This window comes from Lemur catta, chromosome 18 (genome assembly GCF_020740605.2).
Source record: "Lemur catta isolate mLemCat1 chromosome 18, mLemCat1.pri, whole genome shotgun sequence".
Taxonomy (NCBI): Eukaryota; Metazoa; Chordata; class Mammalia; order Primates; family Lemuridae; genus Lemur; species Lemur catta.
This window is the reverse complement of record NC_059145.1, coordinates 5,364,677-5,385,887: the sequence shown is the minus strand read 5'-3', so window position 1 is coordinate 5,385,887 and position 21,211 is coordinate 5,364,677. Positions and strand designations below refer to the sequence as shown.

Sequence of the window (21,211 nt, the reverse complement as noted above, 5' to 3'; positions counted from 1 at the left end):
GGTGGTTGAGGGAAGGGGTGAGTGCATTTGCCATACTCAGCAACCAATGGCTGTGACACACTAGAATTTGTAAGAACATGTTTATTTATTTATTCATTCATTTGCAGATATTCTTAGCCATTTGGAAACACTAACCTCTTAAAAAGATAAATACTGAAAAATCTCTTGCCAGAAAACTGTGCATACACACAAAATATGCAGATAGTTTCAAGAGGGTTATGGATTTCGACCCACCTGCATTCCTTGAACTGCAGGTTAAGCACCCTTCTCTCTCCGTGTGCCGCAGAGCGGGGCATCCAATCCTGGCTAAAGCACAGCCATAGCCCCGTCTACTCTTTAGCTCACCCAGTGAGTGAGAGTTCAGTCTGTCTTAGATAAAAATATTCACAATCACTACACAGCTTCTTACCACATTTTCCTCCCACAGGGCATGTGAGGAGGAGTCCAGCTTATGTGATCTCTGGGCAGTGAAGGTGAATTTCTGTTCTCATAAGCAATGTGCTCTACCTCGTTTGGAGTCCAGGGACGTGTGGACTTTCCGTAGCTGATGTGTTTAGCAGTGGCCTGGATTTTATTAACAGCTTGATGCCTACAGTGTGGTTGCCGCAGACTGCCTGGCATTCGGAAGTGTTGGTCTATCATGGATGGGCTGGATTTCAGAAGTATGTGTACCGGTAAAAAACAAACAAAAAAACAAATAATATCCCCCAACCCCCCCAAACTATTATTGATAGATTAGGGTGTGTTTTTAACTAGTTCAGATAGTAACCTGTTGCTATGGCAAAAGGAAAATTAGTCCTCTCCTAGGAGGATAGAAATTTGTTATTTCCAGAGCTAAGCAAATCCTCAGAAAAGCAGAGGGGAATTTCTCACAGTCTTTTGGCGCTTAAGAGACAGAAGTCTGATGAGAAGAGGGGCTCTGAGGACAAAATGTGAGAGCTGAACGCTCTAGATGGAATGGTGAATTAACACTGTTGATCACAAACATGCTTTTCCCTGGAGACATTTGTGTGTCTGGCACCAGCCAGAGGCCGAGACCCTGAGTCTGGCCCGGGAAGAAGGCTCAGGCAGGAGACAGACAAGCAGCATGGCTCTCCACGTTCCGGGGGTGGAAACAAAACAGCGCTGTCGTGATCTCCATGTGGGGGCCTTGCCAAATTCAGAAGCGGCATAGGGTGGAAAGATAAAGAGCTGAGTCAAAATTCTCTTTAAAACCAAGCAAAAATTCACATATTCCCTCAGCCCCAAGGAGACAAAAATGCACCAGACTATCAATTATAAAAGCTCAGGAAGGCCAAATCTGAAGAACAGGATGAAGCAGAAGCAGACTGAACCTTATCAAAACTACAACAAGCCTTGACTCAGATCAGTCTGTACTTAATTAAGATGATTAGTTCTTACTCTGTCTACCTAGCAGAAGAAAGGTGGACTCTCTGGTGGAAGATAAAGACATCTGGAGTTACTACAATTTTTCCTGCACAATTCCCAGTGCACCAGTGAATATTATGGGTATGCAAAAATATAGACCATGAATAAAAACCAAGAGAATACAAACAGACTTACAAGCAGATGCATAGGACATCTAGACATTAGAATTAGAAGAAAGGGACTTTTTTAAAATTTCAGAATATTATGGGGATGCAAACATTTTGGTTACATGCAATGCCTTTGCCTCGCCCAAGACAGGGCTAGAAGCATGCCCTTCCCCCATTCAGTGCACTCTGTCCACATTAGTTGTGAGTTTACCCTTCACTCCCCGCCACCTGACCAATACCCAATGAGTATTACTACCATGTGAGCACCTTAGTGTTGATCAGTTATTACCAATTTGATGGCGAGTACATGCGGTGCTTGTTTTTCCATTCTTGTGACACTTCATTTCGAAGGATGGGCTCCAGCTCTATCCAGGATAATATAAGAGGTGCTAGATCACCATTGTTTTTGTAGTTGAGTAGTATTCCATGGTATACATATACCACATTTTATTAATCCACTCATGTATTGATGGGCATTTGGGTTGTTTCCACATCTTTGCAATCATGAATTGTGCTGCCATAAACATTTGAGTGCAGATATCTTTTTTATAGAATGTCTTTTTTTCCTTTGGGTAGATGCCTAGTAGTAGGATTGCTGGATCAAATGGTATTTCTATTTTTAGCTCTTTGAGGTATCTCCAAATTACTTTCCATGGGAGTTGTACTAATTTGCAGTCCCACCAGCAGTGTAAGAGTGATCCAATCTCTCCACATCCATGTCAGCATTTGTTGTTTTGAAACTTTTTGATAAAGGCCATTCTCACTGGAGTTAGGTGATATCTCATTGTGGTTTTGATTTGCATTTCCCGTATGATTAGGGATGTTGAGCACTTTTTTATATGTTTGCTGGCCATTATTCATTCTGTCTTCTTTTGAAAAGTTTCTGTTCATGGCCTTTGCCCATTTATTGATGAGGTTGTTTGATTTTTTCTTGTTGATTTTTTTAAGTTCTACATAGATTCTTGTTATCAGCGCTTTATCGGATATGTTGAAAGCAAGTATTTTCTCCTATTCTGTAGATTGTCTATTTGCTCTAATGATAGTTTCCTTGGCTGTGCAGAAGCTTTTTAATTTTATCAGGTCCCATTTTTTTATTTTTGTTGCTGCTGTGATTGCTTTGGGGTCTTCTTCATAAATTCTTTGCCTAGGCCAATGTCTATAAGAGTTTTCCCAACATTTTCTTCTAGAATTCTTAAGGTTTCACACTTTAGGTTTAAGTCTGTTATCCATCGTGAGTTGATTTTTGTAAGAGGTGAGAGGTGGGGATCCAGTTTCAATCTTCTGCATGTAGCTATCCAGTTTTCCCAGCACCATTTATTGAATAGAGATTCTTTTCCCCAATGTATATTTTTGTCTGCTTTGTTGAAGATTAGATGCTCTAGAACAAATGGGTCTAACAGACATTTATAGAACATTCCACCCAAATGAAGCCTAATATACATTCTTCTTATCAGCTCATGGAACTTTCTCCAAAATTGATCATATCCTAGGCCACCAATCAGATGTCAACAAATTTAAAAAAATAGAAACTGTATCATGTATCTTCTCAGACCACAATGTCATAAAATTAGAGTTCAAGTTCAACACAAAGTCATGGAAATTAAACAACCTATTGATGAATGACTGACTATTGGGTCAGGGAAGGGATTCAGATGGAAATCAAAAGATTCTTTGAACTAAATGATAATGGGGACACAAGTTATCAAAATCTGTGGGATATAGCAAAAGCATTCCTGAGAGGAAAATTAATAGCATTAAATGCTCACATCCAAAAGACAGAAAGCCCCAAAATCAACAAGCTAATGAACTGTCTCAAGGAACTGGAAAAGGAAGAGCAAATTAATTCTAAACCTAGCAGAAGAAAAGAAATAACTAAGATCAGAGTAGAACTAAATGAAATTGAGAATAAAAGAACTATACAGAAGATCAATAAAACCAAAAGTTGGTTTTTCAAAAAGGTAAACAAAATTGACAGCTCTCTTGCTAGATTGACAAGAACTACAAGGGAAATGACTCTAATAAGCTCAATTAGAAATGAAAAAGGAGAGGTCACTATAGACATCATGGAAATATAAAACATTGTCTTTGAATACTGTAAAAAACTATATGCTCAAAACCTACAAAATATGGAGGAAATGGACAAATTCTTGGAAACATACAACCTCCCTGAGCTCAATCAGGAGGAAATAGAATTCCTGAATAGACCAATATTAAGCACAGAAATTGGAGCAGCAATTAAAAACCTTCCAACAAGGAAAAATCCCAGAAGTAAAGGAGAATGAGAAAAGGATGGAAACAGTAATTATAGAAATAAGAAGAAAAACACCCTGTAGGAGCAGGAGCTGTGAGCTGGCTGTCTCCTTGATGCTGAGTGGGTGTGGAGGAAGGAAAGCTCAGTGGAAAGCGCCTGGTCAGCAGCCAAGAGGTTGCAGTAAACAGCCACGTCTTCAGTGGCTGCAGTCATGTAGGAGGTCTGGGAATGTTCTTTGAATAGCACATTGTCAAAATATAGAGATTGGGTAGTAAATGGCCATCTGTTTCCTGCCCTTGAATTCCCTCTTGAGTCGTATGAATAAAAGCAATGTGCACACCAAGGATGGGGCTCTTTGCTCTTAGAGCATCGAGTCCCCCGCACCCATTTGTCCTGGTCATTGGCTATTTTGTCTTCATGTCTGTGGAGCCACTTGGTTTTGGGTTCCCTGTGCTGAGCTGGGCTCAGCAATACCCAACACTAGCCCCTTCTAGCCTTCCTGTCTCACCTAAGGGGGCAAAAAAGTGAAACAAAACTGAGATTTGTGAAGGTAACAGCCCAGGGCTACAGGCTTACTAGAAGATGTAGACCTAATCATAAGACTATGTGTAAGACTTACATGCTATAAGACTGTAGGAGGCTTCCCCTACCCATGAACTTTACCATCACATCAATAGGGCTCCCATGGAATAACAAGGGGCTACAACTGAAAGAGCTGTGTGTCTCTGACATTGCTTAAGAAGAGATCTCTAGGGAAACCCAAAGATAACAGGGGAGGCAAAAACATGGACAACAGAGGAAGTTTTAGCCTTTAATGCCTGTAGAAAACAGTAAATACAATTTAGCCCCCAGCCAGATAGGCACAAAACCTCATGCCAAAGGCCTATCTACCTCAGTTCCTTTAACTCAGGACATAATGTCTGGCTTTTAACAAAAATTATAGAGCATACTAAAAGACAAAAATAAAGTTTTTAAATAGAGCAGGCAGTAGATGAGACTCAGATATGGCAGCAATATTAGAATTATCAGACCAGGAATTTAAAACAACTATGATTAATATGCTAAGGGATCTAATGGAAAAAGTGGACAAGCTGCAAGGACAGTTAGGTAATGTAAGCAGAGAGATGAAAACTCTAAGAAATAATCAAAGGAAAATGCTAGAAATAAAAAACACTGTAACAGATATGGAGAATACTTTTGATGAGCTTATCAATAGATTGGTCATTACTGAGAAAAAAAATCAATGAGTGTGAAGAAATGTCAATGGAAATTTCCCAAACTAAAATACAAAGGGAAAGAAAGAATGAAAAATATAGAACAGAATATTCAAGAACTATGGGACATACAAACATGTAACACACACAAAAAAATGAAAATACAAGAAGGAGAAGAGGGAGAGAAGGGAATTTTAAAGGTTCTTTGCTAATGAAATCTTCATGGCTATAAATTCCTCTCTAAGCTCTGTCTTAGCTGCATTTCACAAAATATTTCTAATTTTCTTTGTGATTTCTTCTTTGACTTATGGATTATTTAGAAATATATTGTTTAATTTTCAAACATCTAGGGTTTTCCTAGATACCATCTTGTTTTTTATTTCAATTGAATACTGTCTACTCAGACACATACTCTGTAGGATTTCAATCTTTTAAAATCTATCAAAACTTTTTTATGGCACAGGATATGGTCTTTCTTGGTGACCATACCATGTGCACTTGAAATGAATGCATACTTTTCAGGTGTGTGCTGTTCTATAAATATCGATTAGGTCAAGATGGTTAATAGTGTAGTTCAGATTATCTATGTTCTTACTGATTTTTTTATCTAGTTGTTCTATCAGTTTCTGAAAGGTGGTGTTAAATTTCCATCTATAACTATTGTGCTTCCTATTTATCCCTTTAATTTTGATGATTTTTGCTCCATATAATTTAAAGCTCATTTATTTGGTGCATATAAACTTATTATTAAGTCTTCTTATGACTTGGCTCATATATTATCATGAACCGTCTCCCTTTATCTTTTGTAAAAAACTCTGTCTTAAAGACTATTTTTTATGACATTAATATAGTTACCCCAGTCTTCTAATATTTATGGTTTGCATAGTACATATATTATCTCATCATTTATTTAAACCTATATGTTTTTTAATTTCAGTGTATTTTTTTTTTACAAACAGAATTAAAGAAAATCTTATGAAGGCACATAATGGTCATAATGGTCAACCAGCTACAAACCAAAGATGAAGAGAAAATGTTCAAAACAGCTAGAGGAAAATGATACATGCCACACAGTAAACAGTAATTGGAAACTACCATGGACTTTTATCAGAAACAATGGAAGCCAGAGAGTAGGGCAAACACATTTAAAGGGTAAAAGAGAATAACTGTCAACCAACTTTCTATATCTAGTAAAACTATTTTTCCAGACTGAAGAGAAAATAAAAATACTTTCAGGTAAAAGAAAACAAAGAGAATTTCTTAGCAATAAGATCTGCATTTTAAGAAATGCTAAAGGAAATCTTTTAAGGAGAAAAGAACGAAACTAGATGTAATGATAAATACATGAGTAGATATAAAAAACTTATTTATTCTCTTAATTTATCCAAAATTTATATAAATGAAAAAGTATGACATTGTATTGTGGGTTATACATGTAACCGTAATTCATATAATAACTATCACAAAGGATGATGGTGGTAAATGGGTCTATAGAGTTATAACGTTTTTACCTATTATGGAAGTTGGCATAATATCAATAATTATATTAAATGTTAATGGACTAAATACTCCAATAAATAGGCACAGATTGCAGTAACAGATAAAAAAGAAAGACCCAACTATTAGATATCTATAACAAACCTACCTTAAATATAGACATAGATGGTTTGAAAGTAAATGGATGGAAAACTATAAACCATATAAACGTTAAGCATAATATATCTAATATTAATATCAGACACAAGTGACTGCAAGACAAAATATACTGTTAGTATAAAGACAAACATTTCATAATAATAAAAGGATCAATGGACAGTCATACAAAACCAATATTGCGACTATTCTGAGGTCAAGATATTGATTGGGGCAAGCATCAAAACTGCAGACTAACCAGGAATTTAACAGGGACATAGGGCCAGAGAGACAGTCAAGGAGGGATATTTTAAGGTCCTTGGAGGTATGGAAATATAAGCTTATGCACCAAGTTATGTTAGTTCAGGACAAATGAGGGAAGGCCCTAGTGATGGGTAAGTATGAGGAAAAAGCCACATACAGATAGCAAATAAGCACGTTAAAATATGTCCAACAGTATTAACCATTTGGGAAATGAAAATAAAACCACAGTGAGATATTTATTACTATAGACCCGGGGCAGGGGGACCTTTTCATGTTGTAAGGCTGCATTAGTTTAGCTATAATCAAATAAGGCCACATTCAAGAAACTTCAATTAGATAATACTTAAAAATATACATTATTTTGTAAAAATCTGGCTTTTATGTACTTAATAATTTCAGAAAATGAAAACTATTTGCTAATTTTAAAATAAAGTAACCTTTTAATGACTTTCTTGTGTCTGCTGTTTGTTGGAAAGCATTTGAATATTTGGTTGCAGCATGGAGGTCCACAGTTTTTGTGGGTCCTCTAGATCTGAGGTCCCCAACCCCTGGGCTATGGACCAGTATGGGTCTGTGGCCTGTTAGGCTGCATCACCCACCGCCTGAGCTCCGCCTTCGCCTGTACCCCCATCAGCGGAAAAATTGTCTTCCATGAAACTTAGGAACCTGGCTGCACAGCAGGAGGTGAGTTGTGTGGGCAAGCCAGGGAAGCTTCATCTGTATTTACAGCTGCTCCCCATCGCTCCCATCACCACCTGAGCTCCGCCTTATCCCTCATCCATGGAAAAACTGTCTTCCATGAAACTGGTTCCCGGTGCCAAGAAAGTTGGGGATCGCTGCTGTAGATGGGTATTAGTCATTTGTGACCTTAAGGGTGTCTTGATATGGCTTAGGTAGGAGAATGTACATTTGCAGCAATAAGTGGTTCAAAAGCAAGAAAATATTTTTCAGGCATGTTGCCAAAGGCCTGGGTATTCTACTGCGTTTTTCCATTTTTTGATTGGATCTTTCTTGGCATCAAACAATGACTTTAAAATATCATCTACTGAGAGCTCAATCAATTCCATCTGTAGTTCTTTAGGTGCCTTGGTGATGTCAACTAGGTGAGGCTGAAATGCTAGTTTGAGTTTGATGTCATGATTCTCAAAGTCAGTGAAACTTTCATTGTATTCTCCAATTAATAGGTCTATAACAGCTGTGTATTCTTCATTTGATTTGCATATATCATCCTGCTCATCAATGACCTTTGCTACTTGGGGAAAATATTCATCTGAAATTTCCTTTTGAAGAATAAGTCTTTTGAAAAAAGATAGCCTTTTTCAGAATGCTTGGATTTTTTTTTTTTGCCACATATCATATATAGACTTAGTTTTACCTTGCAAAGAAATATTCAAGTCATTTTTATTTGACATGATATCACACAGAAATGATGAAATCCTATAGAAATCTTTCAATAATTTATATTGCTGATTCTGGTTTTCATAAAATTTCATAAAATTTAACTATCTGTTCTCACAAAGATAAAATTTTGGCTAACACCTGTCCCTGTGATAGTCATCACACTTTAGAATGATACAGAAAATCCACACTAAATACCTCATACTTCAACTTTAGCATGCTAGGAAACCAATGGTGCACAAATATAGTTAACAATACTTATAACTTGTTGCAAAGTGTCACTTAAAATAGTAGTTTTGGCACAGAGATTTTGCTGATGCAAGATACAATGAAAAGAAATGAGACCATCTGGATCTGTTAATACTTTCTTAATGTGTGCAATGAACCCTTCATGTTTTGCTGTCATGGAAGGTGCACTGTCTGCACATACACTCACTAAATTTACCAAATTCAGTCCAACTTCACAACATTTACCTTGAAAGTTGTTGAAGATATCTATTTCCCAGGTTCTGTTTGCAAGAGTGCTCAAAGTGAGTAATTCCTCATAGCAAAGAAAATCTTCTGTTATGACCAGAATGAAGTATAAAACCTGCCCTGAGTCAGTAGTATCAGTTGATTCATCCAAAGCTATTGAATAACATATATTTTCCTTTTGAAGTATTTCGTGAAGTTGTTCTGTTAATTTGAAGGCAAATTCATGCTGCTGATCAGTTATGGTTCTCCTTGAAAGAGGCAGCTGTTTGTACTTCGAAACATTATTGGGGTCTAAGCATCCTACAACTTCGACAATGCATTTGTTCACAATTTCTATGTCACTGAATGGCTTCCCTTTTTCCCCCGAGTATGTAAGTTACTTTATAAATTGCTTCAGTGGCATTATTTCCAGGTCTTGAAAGAATTGTCTTTGCTTTTGCTTTTCATCTTTTAATTTCTGCAATACAACCTTTTGCACCTCTCCCTCTAATTTAAAATATTTGTGGTCCTTATGAGGGATATAATGCTGATGAGGATTGAATTCCTTTAATGTTGGTATTGTGGTATCACAAAGCAAGCAAATCATCTTATTTTTAGCAGAAACAAGATAATATCGCAATTCCCAATCCTCATTAAAAGGTCTGTTTTTGGCTGGGCATGGTGGCTTACGCCTGTAATCCTAGCACTCTGGGAGGCTGAGATGGGAAGATCACTTGAGCTCAGGAGTTTGAGACCAACCTGACCAAAAGTGAGACCTCGTCTCTAATAAAAATAGAAAAATTAGCTGGGCGTTGTGGAGCACCCTGGCAGGAGGATTGCTCGAGCCCAGGAGTTTGAGGTTGCAGCGAGCTGTGATGACACCATTGCACTCTACCCAGGGCAACAGAGTGAGACCCTGTCTCAAAAAAAAAAAAAAAAAAAAAACTCTATTTTCTTCCTTCAGCGTTCTCTTGGTCTTCTTTCACATGATGGGCTGCTACATACACAGAATTAAAAAATACTGTTGAGCTGTGCAGCTAGTCACAAATCTCACTTAAATAGAAACACAGTGCACTGGTTTCAAAAGCTGATAACAGACCGGCATACTTGACCCCCATAAATCTCACCAACCAGCCTCGTGCGGCAGTGGTGCCAGTCAGGCGGGGTAAGTTAGAATTAAATCATGAGCGTAGAAGCCATGAATTTAGCCCTTATGGCTTACTAATGTTCTAATTGTGCCAGTCAATCTGGGAAGATTATTTTGTTGAAATTTATTTTATTCTTTGGCATTTTAAATATGTTCAATTTAAAAATAAAATAAAGATATAAAAGACAAAAAATGTATTAATAAAAATAAAAGGATTTGTTCTACAAAACTTGGCTTCAGTCAAAAGGCCACACTTAAAGAGCTACAAGGCCACATGTTGCCTTAAGGCCACAGGTTCCCCACCCCTGCTATAGACCTATCAGAATAGCTAAAGTTCAAAAAAAATGAAAACACCAAATGTTGGCAAGGATGTGATAAAACTGGATCTCTCACACATTGCTGGTGGGAAGGTAAAATGGTGCAGTCACTCCAGGAAAATAGTTTGGCAGTTTCTTCTAAAACTAAACATACACTTACCATACAGCCCGGCAATTGCACTCCCAGGCAATTTCTCTCTGAGAAATGAAAACTTATGGTGGCATAAAACTTGTACATATGTTCATAGCAGCTTTATTTGTAATAGAAAAAAAACCCTGGAAATAATTCGAAGTCCTTCAATGTGTGAACAGTTAAGCAAACTATGGCACAACCATAAAATAGACTACTTTTCAGCAATGCACAGAAATGAACTATGGGCACGAGCACCAATCTGGGTGAGTCTCAAGGCACTGTGCTTACTGAAAACAGCTCTAAAGGTTACAAAGTGTATGATTCAGTCTATACAACATTCTCAAATTGAAAAAACTGTAGAGATGGAAACACATTAGTGGTTGCCAGAGGACCGGGAATGAAGGACAGATAAAAACTGAGTAAGATTTGTCATATAGTTAACAGTATTGTACTGAAGCCAATTTCCTAAATTTGATATTATATTACAGCAATATAAAAACGTCACTGTTGAGAGAAGCTGGGTGAAGGGTACACAGATCTCTATGCAATATTTTTGCAAATTCTTCTACATCTACAATTACTTAAAAAATAAATGTCAAATTTTCTGTGATGATAAAATATTCTATATATGTGCTGCCTAATGTGGTAGCCACTAGCCACACGTGGCTATTGAGCTCTTGAAATGTGGCTAGTACAACCTAATAAATGAATGTTTGAATTTTATTAAATTTAATTCATTTAAATTTAAATTTGTATCTAGTGGCTACTGTATAGAACAGCACAGATCTATAGCAACAGGAAGGGTGAGCGTGCTGGTATTTGTGTGGATGTACGTAGTAACAGGAACTGTGGAAATTCTGTTTTGTTCTCTTTTCACTTCTTGCATTTTTCAGTGAAGTAGGAAGCACGTTATCAAGTGTGAGTCCAGCTCAGGAGGGAGGTGTGTGTGTGTGTGTGTGTGTGTTGGGGATGTTGAAGAGAAAGAAGCCGTGAAGATAGCCTTTTAGGCTAGTAAATGGATGAAGGGTATATTCGTCATCTTTCATTAGGTTATGCTCATCAGATTCTCAAAATCTCAAAACTAAGCTTTGTCGCTCATTTTCCATGTCAGCTAGTATTACTACTTTGAGGTTGTAAGATTTCTGAGGGACTACTTAGTTTCTTTCCCATGAATCATTTTGTCCATCTGAAAGATTCTGTTTTAGGCTTTTTTGCTTAAAGATTTTTAGCTTTATCTTATACAAAATTTTACAATGAGAAACATTTGAATCCTTCAAATGTGTAAGTCCTAGATTATTTGGATTCTTTAATTTCTTATTCATCCCCGTTTGCTATTTTTTCTGAATCTGTCTTTCTCTCAGTACCTTGTCAAATGCAGCTAACTAATAAGTAAGACACACCAGTAATGTACTTCCCAGCCTGTTTACTCAAAGCCACATTTTTAAGGTACATGTCTCCCATCCTATTGCAGGATACAATTTTACAAAAAGTTTTCCCACTACGTGGTATCAGTTTCTTAGCCACCTGCAGCCGGGATCCGAAGGCCACGCGTGCGTCTCACTCAGCGCCGCACACGGCTCCTGCGCTCGCCAGCTTCGCTGCAGCTGCTGGCACAGATGGCCCGAGTCTGAGCAGCCCTCACGGGCTCAGTTTGCTTCTCTCACGTGCAACGCGTGAGCTGCTCCTATGTGACACGTACGTCTTCTTTACTCCACTGCTAGGTATTCCAGTACCTAGGCTGAATAGCAGCCTCTGTCATTCTCCGGGAGGGAAAAAAGCAGCAAGTCGGCTGTCTCTTACAATTGCTCCTCAGAAGTAGTGAACGTAACATCTGTTTACGAGCCATAGGGCCAACCAGTGCACGTGGCCAAGCCCAGTGTCAGCGGCTGGGACGCAAATGCCTCCCAAGGAGACACTACAAGTCTTCTTTCAAGACGGAGAGTAAACACTTGGGAACAACGGTAAAATCTATTATAATATTTTTACGTACTTGTCCCCTAAAACTTTCTGTATTCTGATATTTAAAGTGCAGCTCTTGGCCAGGCGCGGTGGCTCACGCCTGTAATTCTAGCACTCTGGGAGGCCGAGGCGGGAGGATCGCTCGAGGTCAGGAGTTAGACACCAGCCTGAGAAAGAGCGAGACCCCCGTCTCTACTAAAAGCAGAAAGAAATTAGCTGGACAACTGAAAACATATATAGAAAAAATTAGCTGGGCATGGTGGCGCATGCCTGTAGTCCCAGCTACTCGGGAGGCTGAGGCAGGAGGATCACTTGAGCCCAGGAGTTTGAGGTTGCTGTGAGCTAGGCTGACGCCACGGCACTCGCTCTAGCCTGGCCAACAGAGTGAGACTCTGTCTCAACAACAACAACAACAACAACAACAAAATAATAATAATTAACAAAATAAAGTGCAGCTCTTATAAGGGGCATTGAAAGAAAAGCTGTTTCTTCTCTACTACTGGCTGCTCTGAATACTTCACTGTGACACCGGATGTGTGCAGGTTTTTCCCACAACAAGCACATCTCCAATTATCCAATTCTTGGGGTATACCAAGTGGGTGTCCTACAATTTAACTAGATATTCACCTGGAGAGGGCTCGGTCCCACAAGACTGTCCCCACATCTGATGCTGATCACAAGCCCAGGTGATTGTGCCTCTGACAGACCAGCTATGGATCAGAGGTTCCCACGACTCCCTACTTAGGTTCCATAATTTCCTAGAATGGCTCACAGAACTTGGGAAAACAGTTTACTTACTAGTTCACTGGCTTATTATGAAGGGATATAACTCAGAAACAACCAGATGGAAGAGAAGTGTAGGGCAAGGTATGGAGTTGCTGGGAGGATGGTGAACATAGAGAAGTTCTCTGAACCCCAACATTTAGGATTTTTGTGGCAGTTTCATTATATAGGCATGATTGATTAAATCATTGACCACTGGTGATGAACCCCCCTCTCTGGATTTTGGGGAGTAGGGCTGAATGTTCCAGCTCTCTAATCACAAGGTTGGTTCCCCTGGAACCAGCCCCCTGAAGCCACCCAGAAGCCCCAGCCACCAGTCATCTCATTGGCATACAAAATAGATTTCGAGATTCCAGGGGTTTTAGGAGCTGTGTGTCAGGTAACTGGGGCAGAGCCAAATGTATATTTCTTATTATACCACATGCATATAGTTGAAATTTTCTTTTTCTTATAAGTAGAATATTAATCCATTAACATTTAATTAATTATTGCAATAGGATAGAGGTAGTCCATCTTAATCCAGTCACTAACTGAGCTGGGTCACACTTGATCTTCATTGTATTTCAAGTGTAGACCTGTTTCTAGGGTGTAAACCTACAAGGGTCCCAGCTAAAGACCTGAGGCATTTCTCTGGTCCCTGAACTACAGTTTTTGTCTCCATTGTGTACAGATTTTTCTGCTTCTCTGCTCCTGAGAATGGCAAATATTCACAGGGACAGGTTGCTCCAAATGTCAGGCTCACTGCTTAGGGTTTCCTTCTGTCTGGGATCCAAACCCCACATGTTTTGGCTGCCTTAGTAGCTCCTTAATACCTTCAAAAACATTTTTTTTTTCTGTTTTGTCCAACTTTTTAGTCTTCTTTAGCTAGATAATTGGTCTGAAATCAGCTCTTTGAAAATTGCTGGGAAAAAAAAAATTTTTTTTTTGAGACAATCTTGCTCTGTTGCCTGGGCTAGAGTGCTGTGGCATCAGCCTAGCTCACAGCAACCTCAAACTCCTGGGCTCAAGTGATCCTCCTGCTTCAGCCTCCAGAGTAGCTGGGATTACAGGCACACGCCACCACGCCTGGCTAATTTTTTCTATTTTTAGTAGAGATGGGATCTCGCTCTTGTTCAGGCTGGTCTCGAACCCCTGACCTCAGCCTTCTCCCCTGGCCTCCCAGAGTGTTAGGATTACAGGCGTGAGCCACCACGCCCAGCTGGGAGACGTTTTTTGAGTATATTGGATTTTCCTCTGCTTTGATAGAAAAGATATGATTGGATAAAAACAAAATGAAAAACTCAATGGTATTATTTCCAGAAAAAGAAAAACTGTTAAAATTTGGGTGTGAGTATTTTGCTAGTACTTTCAGTTTTTTACTATTTTCTGTTTCCATAAACTTATATCACTTCAGTTTTCAGAAAATTTTAATTTTTTCACCTTTATTGAAGTATAATTGACAAAAATTGTATGTATTTAGAGTGTACAACATGATTTGACATATGTGTACCTTATAAAATGATTACCATGATTAACACATCACCTCACAGTTACCTTTTTTTTGTTGTTATTGAGAATGCCTAAGGTCTACGGTCTTAGCAAGTTTCAAGTTTATAATGTAAAGTATTATTAAGCATAGTCACCATGCTCTGTACATTAGGTCCTCAGAATTTATTCATCCTGTAACTTAAAGTTTGTACATTTTGACCAAGATTTTCCCACCCCTCAGCCCTAGCAGTCTCTGCTCTACTCTCTGCCTTTATGAGTCAGACATTTCCTCTTCTTGTCAGACTCTGCACATGAGGGACACTGTCCAGTGTGTCTGTCACATTTCACTTAACATAATGCCCTTCTGGTTCATTTATGTTGTTGCAAATGGCAGGACTTTTTTATGGCTGACTAATATTCCATTGTGTGTGTGTGTGTGTGTGTGTGTGTGTGTGAGATAGAGAGAGAGAGAGAGAGAGAGAGAGAGAGAGAGAGAGATTTTCTTTATCCATTCATCTGTCAATCAACAGGTTATTTCCATATCTTAGTACCAAGGGTTTTAGCTCAGGTCCAACTCACAGTGGGTCCAGTGGGTCCCTGAACCCATCCTGTTGTCATTTCTCTACTTCCAAAATGCATAATTGGAATAGGCATATTTAGCAACTGGCAGAATCCCCACATGGGCCCCCTAACCTGTGGAGTGAGGGCTAATGGGATGGGAAAAGCCAAACAGAAGCCATTAGAAGGGCCTCTTCCTAGGAAAATCGTGAATCAAAAACAATATTGCACCCCTGGAGGGACTGCCAAGATGAGTGCCACCACAAAGGCCTTGAGAGATGCAGGGTGCTGGATAAGTCCCACCCACCCCACCCACCTCACCTGTTCAGCCTGTGCGGAAGACAAATGGAGAATGTCAGTGGATCACTGCAAGCTTAAGGAGGTGGGGCCTCCCATTGCAGTTGCCGTGCCAGATGTGTTTTTGTTGCTTGAGCAAGTTAACGCATCCCTTAGTACTTGGTATGCAGCTGTTGATCTGACAAATGCTTTTTCTCCATCCCATTCCATAAGCCCTACCAGAAGCCATTTGCCTTTACCTGGCAAGGCCAGCAATACGTCTGCACTGTCCTACCTCAGAGGTATATCAACTCTCCAGCTATATGTCACAATTTAGTTTGCAGGGATCTTGATCACCTTTCCCTTCCATAAGATACCACACTGGTACATTACATTGATGACATTATGCTGATTATACCTAGTGAGTGAGAAGTAGCAACTCCCCTGGACTCATTGGTAAGACATTTGCATGTCAGAGGATGGGAGTAAATCCGACTAAAATTCAGGGGCCTTCTATTTCAGTGAAGTCTTCAGGGGTCCAGCATGTGAAGCATGTCAAGATGTCCCTTCTAAAGTGAAGGATAAGTTGTTGCATCTGGCCCCTCCTACAACCAAGGAAGAGGCACAATGCTTAGTACTACCGTGCCCCATGACTAAGGTCAATGGGAAATTACAACAACCCAATTCAGACAGGATTATGAATGGCCCACTGGCAGGCCCACTCCAGAGTCTCCTCAGGAATGAAGGGTTAGGTCACCCCACCAGGTTAAAAACTATGATCAGCTGAGGTGCTTGCTCAAGGCAACGGGAACACAGAATGGGTAGTAGTAGAAGGTAGTTATAAATACCATCTACAACCTTGTGACCAGTTACAGAAATGAGACTGCTATTTTGTTAAGAATATGTCTGTGAGTATATATATACATATTAAGAAAGTATCTTTGTTTTCATTCTTCTCTTATTCCTTTATCATATAACATAAGATTTATTGAATTTATATTAGTATTTAGTATTGTTAATTTTACATCATAGTATTTAAGCCATGGGATATCAGGAGAAGAGCAAACATCACTCAGGGGATTTACCTTTTCTTTGGGGGAAGGAATCAGCTCATTTTCATTTGTATGCAGGATAGTTGCATCATGCTGGTGGAACTATTACCTTGTTACTGTCTTAGTTGAAGATTAAGTATTGTTTAAGGAGATGTATATGGATGCCACACTGACAAAGGGTGGACTTGTGATGGTTAATTTTAGACATCAGCTTAACTGGATTAAAGAATGCCTAGAAACTCTGTAAAGCACCATTTTGGGATGTGTCTGTGAGGGTGTGAGGAGATTAGCATGTAAGTCTGAGTGGACTAGTTGGGGAAGATCCACCCTCAGTGTGGGTGGGCATGATCCAATCTGTTGGCGGTCCAGAGAGAACAAAAACAAAAAAGGTGAATGTGTCAATCTTGCTGTTGGAACTGGTGAATACACTCTTCCTCTCCTGTCCTCAGACAACAATTCCAGCCTCCTCAGTCTTGACTACAGGATTTACACCCCTGGCCTCCTGGGTCCTAAGGCATTTGGACTCAGTTTCTGTAACTGAGAGTTACCCCATTGGCTTCCCTGATTCTGAGGCCTTTGGACTTGGATTGAGCAGACAACCAATTTGCAGGACTTCTTAGCCTCCATAATTGCATTAAATCCCCTATTATAAGATATGCGTAAATCTATATCTCTTATTGATTCTGTCTCTCTGGAGAACCCTGAAAAATACTAATATATCACTTATATGTGGAATCAAAAAAGTTTTACTCATAGAAGCAGAAAAAATAATTTACAAAATCCAATATGTGTTCATGATAAAACTTTCAGTAAACTAGGAATAGAAAGGAACTTTCTCAACTTGATAAAAGAATATCTACAAAACCCCTACAGCTAATCTCATACTTAATGGCGACAAACATGAAGCTTTCCCACTAAGATCAGAAACAAGGTAAGGATATCCCCTCTCTCTCCTGCTTGTCAGTGTTGTACCAGAAGTCCTAGCTAATGCAGTAAAACAAGAATGGAAAATAAAATGTATATAGATTGTGAAGGAAGAAATAAAACTTTCTTCACAGATTTCACAGATGATATGATCATCATGTAGAAAATCCAAAAGAATTGATCAAACATCTCCCAGAACTAATAAGCAATTATAACAAAGTTGGAGGATACAAGCTTAATATACAAAAGTCAATTGTTTTCCTTAATATCAGCAATAAACAAGTGGAATTTCAAAAGTAAAACACAATACTGGTTACATTATCATCCTCCAAAAATAAAATACTTAGGTATAATTCTAACAAAACATGTTCAAGATTTATATGATGAAATCTACAAACTGATGAAAGAAACCAAAAGAACTAAATAAATAGAGAGATACTCCAAGTTCATGGATGGGAAGACTCATTATTGTCAAGATGTCATTCTTACCAACTTAATCTGTAGAATCAATGGAATCTCAATCCAAATGTCAGCAAGCTATTTTATGGGTATCAACAAACTGATTCTAAAACTGATTTGGCAAGACAAAAAATTCAGAATAGACAACACATATTGAAGGAGAAAAACAAATAAACAACATTGAGATAAAACAAACAAACAAACAAACAGACAAAAAACAAAGTCAGAGGATTTACACTACCTGACTATAAGATTCACTATAAAGCTACAATCATCAAGACAATGTTGTATTGGTCAAAGAATAGACAAACAGATCAATGGAACAGAATTAAAAGCTCAGAAATAAATCTATACAAATATTGTCAACTGGTCTTTCACAAAGGAGCAAAGGCAATATAATGGAGAAAAGATAGTCTTGTAAAACTCCTAGAAGATAACATAGAAGAAAATCTACATGTCGTTGGGTTTGGTGATGACTTTCTTTTTTTACAGAAACAATATTTAGTGCCTGCTTTAGGGATAACTAATGCAACCATTTTTCTAGATCAGCAATTCTTAAACCTTTTGGAGTCACGGACTCCTTTGAACATTTGCTGATTGTACAGATTCCAATTCCAGGCAAAATTCTACAAATTTGTATGTACACTGTTTTTCAATCAATACAATTTATTGTGCTAGAAATTTATTTTATTCACATAGAATAAAAAGATGCTTTCCAAAATTATACTTCTCATTCTCATTTTTTAAATATATACAATTAAATATTTGCTGAAAATGTCCAACAATTCAAAAAATTACAGTTAGATTTAATTCTGAAGGTTTATTTTGAAACAAAAAAGGTTGTTTTTGGCCTATTCAAGAAGTTGAAAATTGTAAAATGGTCTTGAATATGGAAATATGTATGATTTTGAGCCAAATACTTTTCGACTTTTCATTTTAATGCTGAAAAGCTTTTAGAAATGTATATGATATCAATAGCTTCCTTTATCTGATAAGGATAGGGTTATTTCTGGATATTTAAATTCCGTCAGGATTCTTCAAGGTATTTTTCTGCAATGTTTGTCTTCAGATTTCTGCCGATAATGAAATCTCTAAGGCTTTATCCTCTCTTCTCTACTTTTAGAACCACCACTTCTAGCTTTATAAAGTTAACTTAGTTAGCTTAGTTTTCTACATCCAATTATATTTTCCAGAATAGCAAACAAAATAGCTTAGTTAATAGTTTTTGTTTTGTTTGTTTTTTCCCTTATTCATAATGGTGACTGAGAAGTCTTTTAATTTAGCTTTGTTAAAGTATAATTGACAAATAAAAATTGTGTAGATTTAAGGTATATACCATCCCTGCAAGGTCTGAGCAATAAATAAATAAATAACTAGAGCAGTGTGAAGAAGAGGAAGCGAGAATGACCCCCGGACTGACCAAAGCCCACGCGCCGCTGCATCCCCGTGTCCAGCGCCTACGTCCCGCCGCCATCGCCACCATGCCCAAGAGAAAGGCTGAAGGGGATGCTAAAGGAGATAAAGCCAAGGCGAAGGACAAACCACAGAGAAGATCCGCGAGGTTGTCTGCTAAACCTGCTCCTCCAAAGCCAGAGCCCAAGCCTAAAATGGCCCCTGCAAAGAAGGGAGAGAAGGTACCCAAAGGGAAAAAGGGAAAAGCTGACGCTGGCAAGGAGGGGAATAACCCTGCAGAAAACGGAGATGCCAAAACAGACCAGGCACGGAAAGCTGAAGGTGCTGGAGATGCCAAGTGAAGTGTGTGCATTTTTGATAACTGTGTACTTCTGGTGACTGTACAGTTTGAAATACTATTTTTTATCAAGTTTTATAAAAATGCAGAATTTTGTTTTACTTTTTTTTTTTTTTTTTAAGCTATGTTGTTAGCACACAGAACACTTCATTGTTGTTTTTGGGGGGAAGGGGGCATAAGTCACTAATAGAACGTCTCCAAAGCTAGATCCATATGGGGAAAACACCTTTCGCTTCTAGTTTTGAGAGACTTCCTCTTGGCTCTCAGGAGGAGGGATTCCCTGACGTTGACACACAGCCACCTTGGCACAAATGCCTTGTGGTACGGAAAAACTAATTTGTTTTTATGTCCTGTTCTCCCTCTCTGCCTTCAGCATAGTCTTAACTCCCTTAAACCCAGACACCTCTTGGGGCCTGACCTCCAATAATTGCTTACCAGTATGTCGGGTAATCTGGACTTTCCAGTGGCACGACTGAGACGGTGCCCCTCAAAAGAGCAGCAGTTCCATTTGTAGATTGTGGATCTTCAGATAAATTCTGTCATTTTCATTTCATTTCCTGAAAGTCAGGGTCGGCTTGTGAAAAGTTGTTAAACAACATGCTAAATGTGAAATGTCAATCCTCACTCTAAACTTTCCCTGTTCAGAGCATCAAATGAAGACTTCATCGGATTTTGTAGTGGCTTTCTGATTTTGGTAGACCATTGAAGAAGGGAGTTTGAAAGTTGTTGTATACTGTTAACGATTGTCTGCCCATGTCCTGCCTGAAATACCGTGATTGTTTATGAAAAGTATCTTTAATAAAGCTGGATACAGTTTGGCTTGGAAAAAAAAATAATAAATAAATAAATAAATAACAAAACAAAACAAAAAAGATTTAAGGTATATAACGATGCTTTTATGTATGTATATATTCAGAAATGATCACCACAATTAAGCTAATTAATATATGCGTCGCCTCACGTAGTTACCGTGTGTGTGTGTGTGTGTGTGTGTGTGTGTGTGTGTGTGTGTGTGTGTGTGGTGAGAATGCTTATGATCTACTCTTTAAGCAAATTTCAGATATACTATAGGTTATATCAGGTTAACTATAGTCACCATGCCATACATTAGATCTCTAGAACTTATTTATCTTGAATAAAATGGTACAAAGTCTCAGTTATTCAGGATGAATAAGTTGACCTCATTTCTCCCTGCCCTCAACCCCCGGCAACCATCATTCTACTCTCTTCTATAAGTTTGACTATTTTAGATTTCACATAAGTAAGATCATACAGTATTTGTCTTTGTGTCTGGTTTATTTCACTTGGCATAATGTCCTCCAGGTTCATTCATGTTTTGCCAATGGCAGGATTTCTTTCTTTTTTAAGGTTGAATACTAGTCCATTGTATGTATACACCACATTTTCTCTATCCATTCATGTGTTGATGGATATTGAGGTTGTTTCCATACCTTTGCTATTGTGAACAATGCTGCAATGGACATGGGAGTGCAGATACTTCCCTGAGGTCCTGATTTCACTTGGTTTGATAGACGCCCTTAAGTGGGATTGCTGGGTCATATGGCAGTGTTATTTTATACATATTCTTGAGGAAGCTCCATACCTTTTTCCATAATAGCTGTACCAATTTACATTCCTA

The 21,211-nt window shown here is 38.5% G+C and overlaps 1 protein-coding gene across 1 annotated transcript; it reads left to right on the top strand.

Moving 5' to 3' along the window:
* Positions 1–19,198: 19,198 nt before the first annotated feature.
* On the top strand, positions 19,199–19,673 carry LOC123623429 (non-histone chromosomal protein HMG-17-like). Its single transcript, XM_045530507.1, has one exon. It carries the CDS (start codon positions 19,226–19,228, stop codon positions 19,574–19,576), a length of 351 nt encoding a protein of 116 aa, XP_045386463.1. The 5' UTR covers positions 19,199–19,225; the 3' UTR covers positions 19,577–19,673.
* The last annotated feature ends 1,538 nt before the right edge of the window (positions 19,674–21,211 follow it).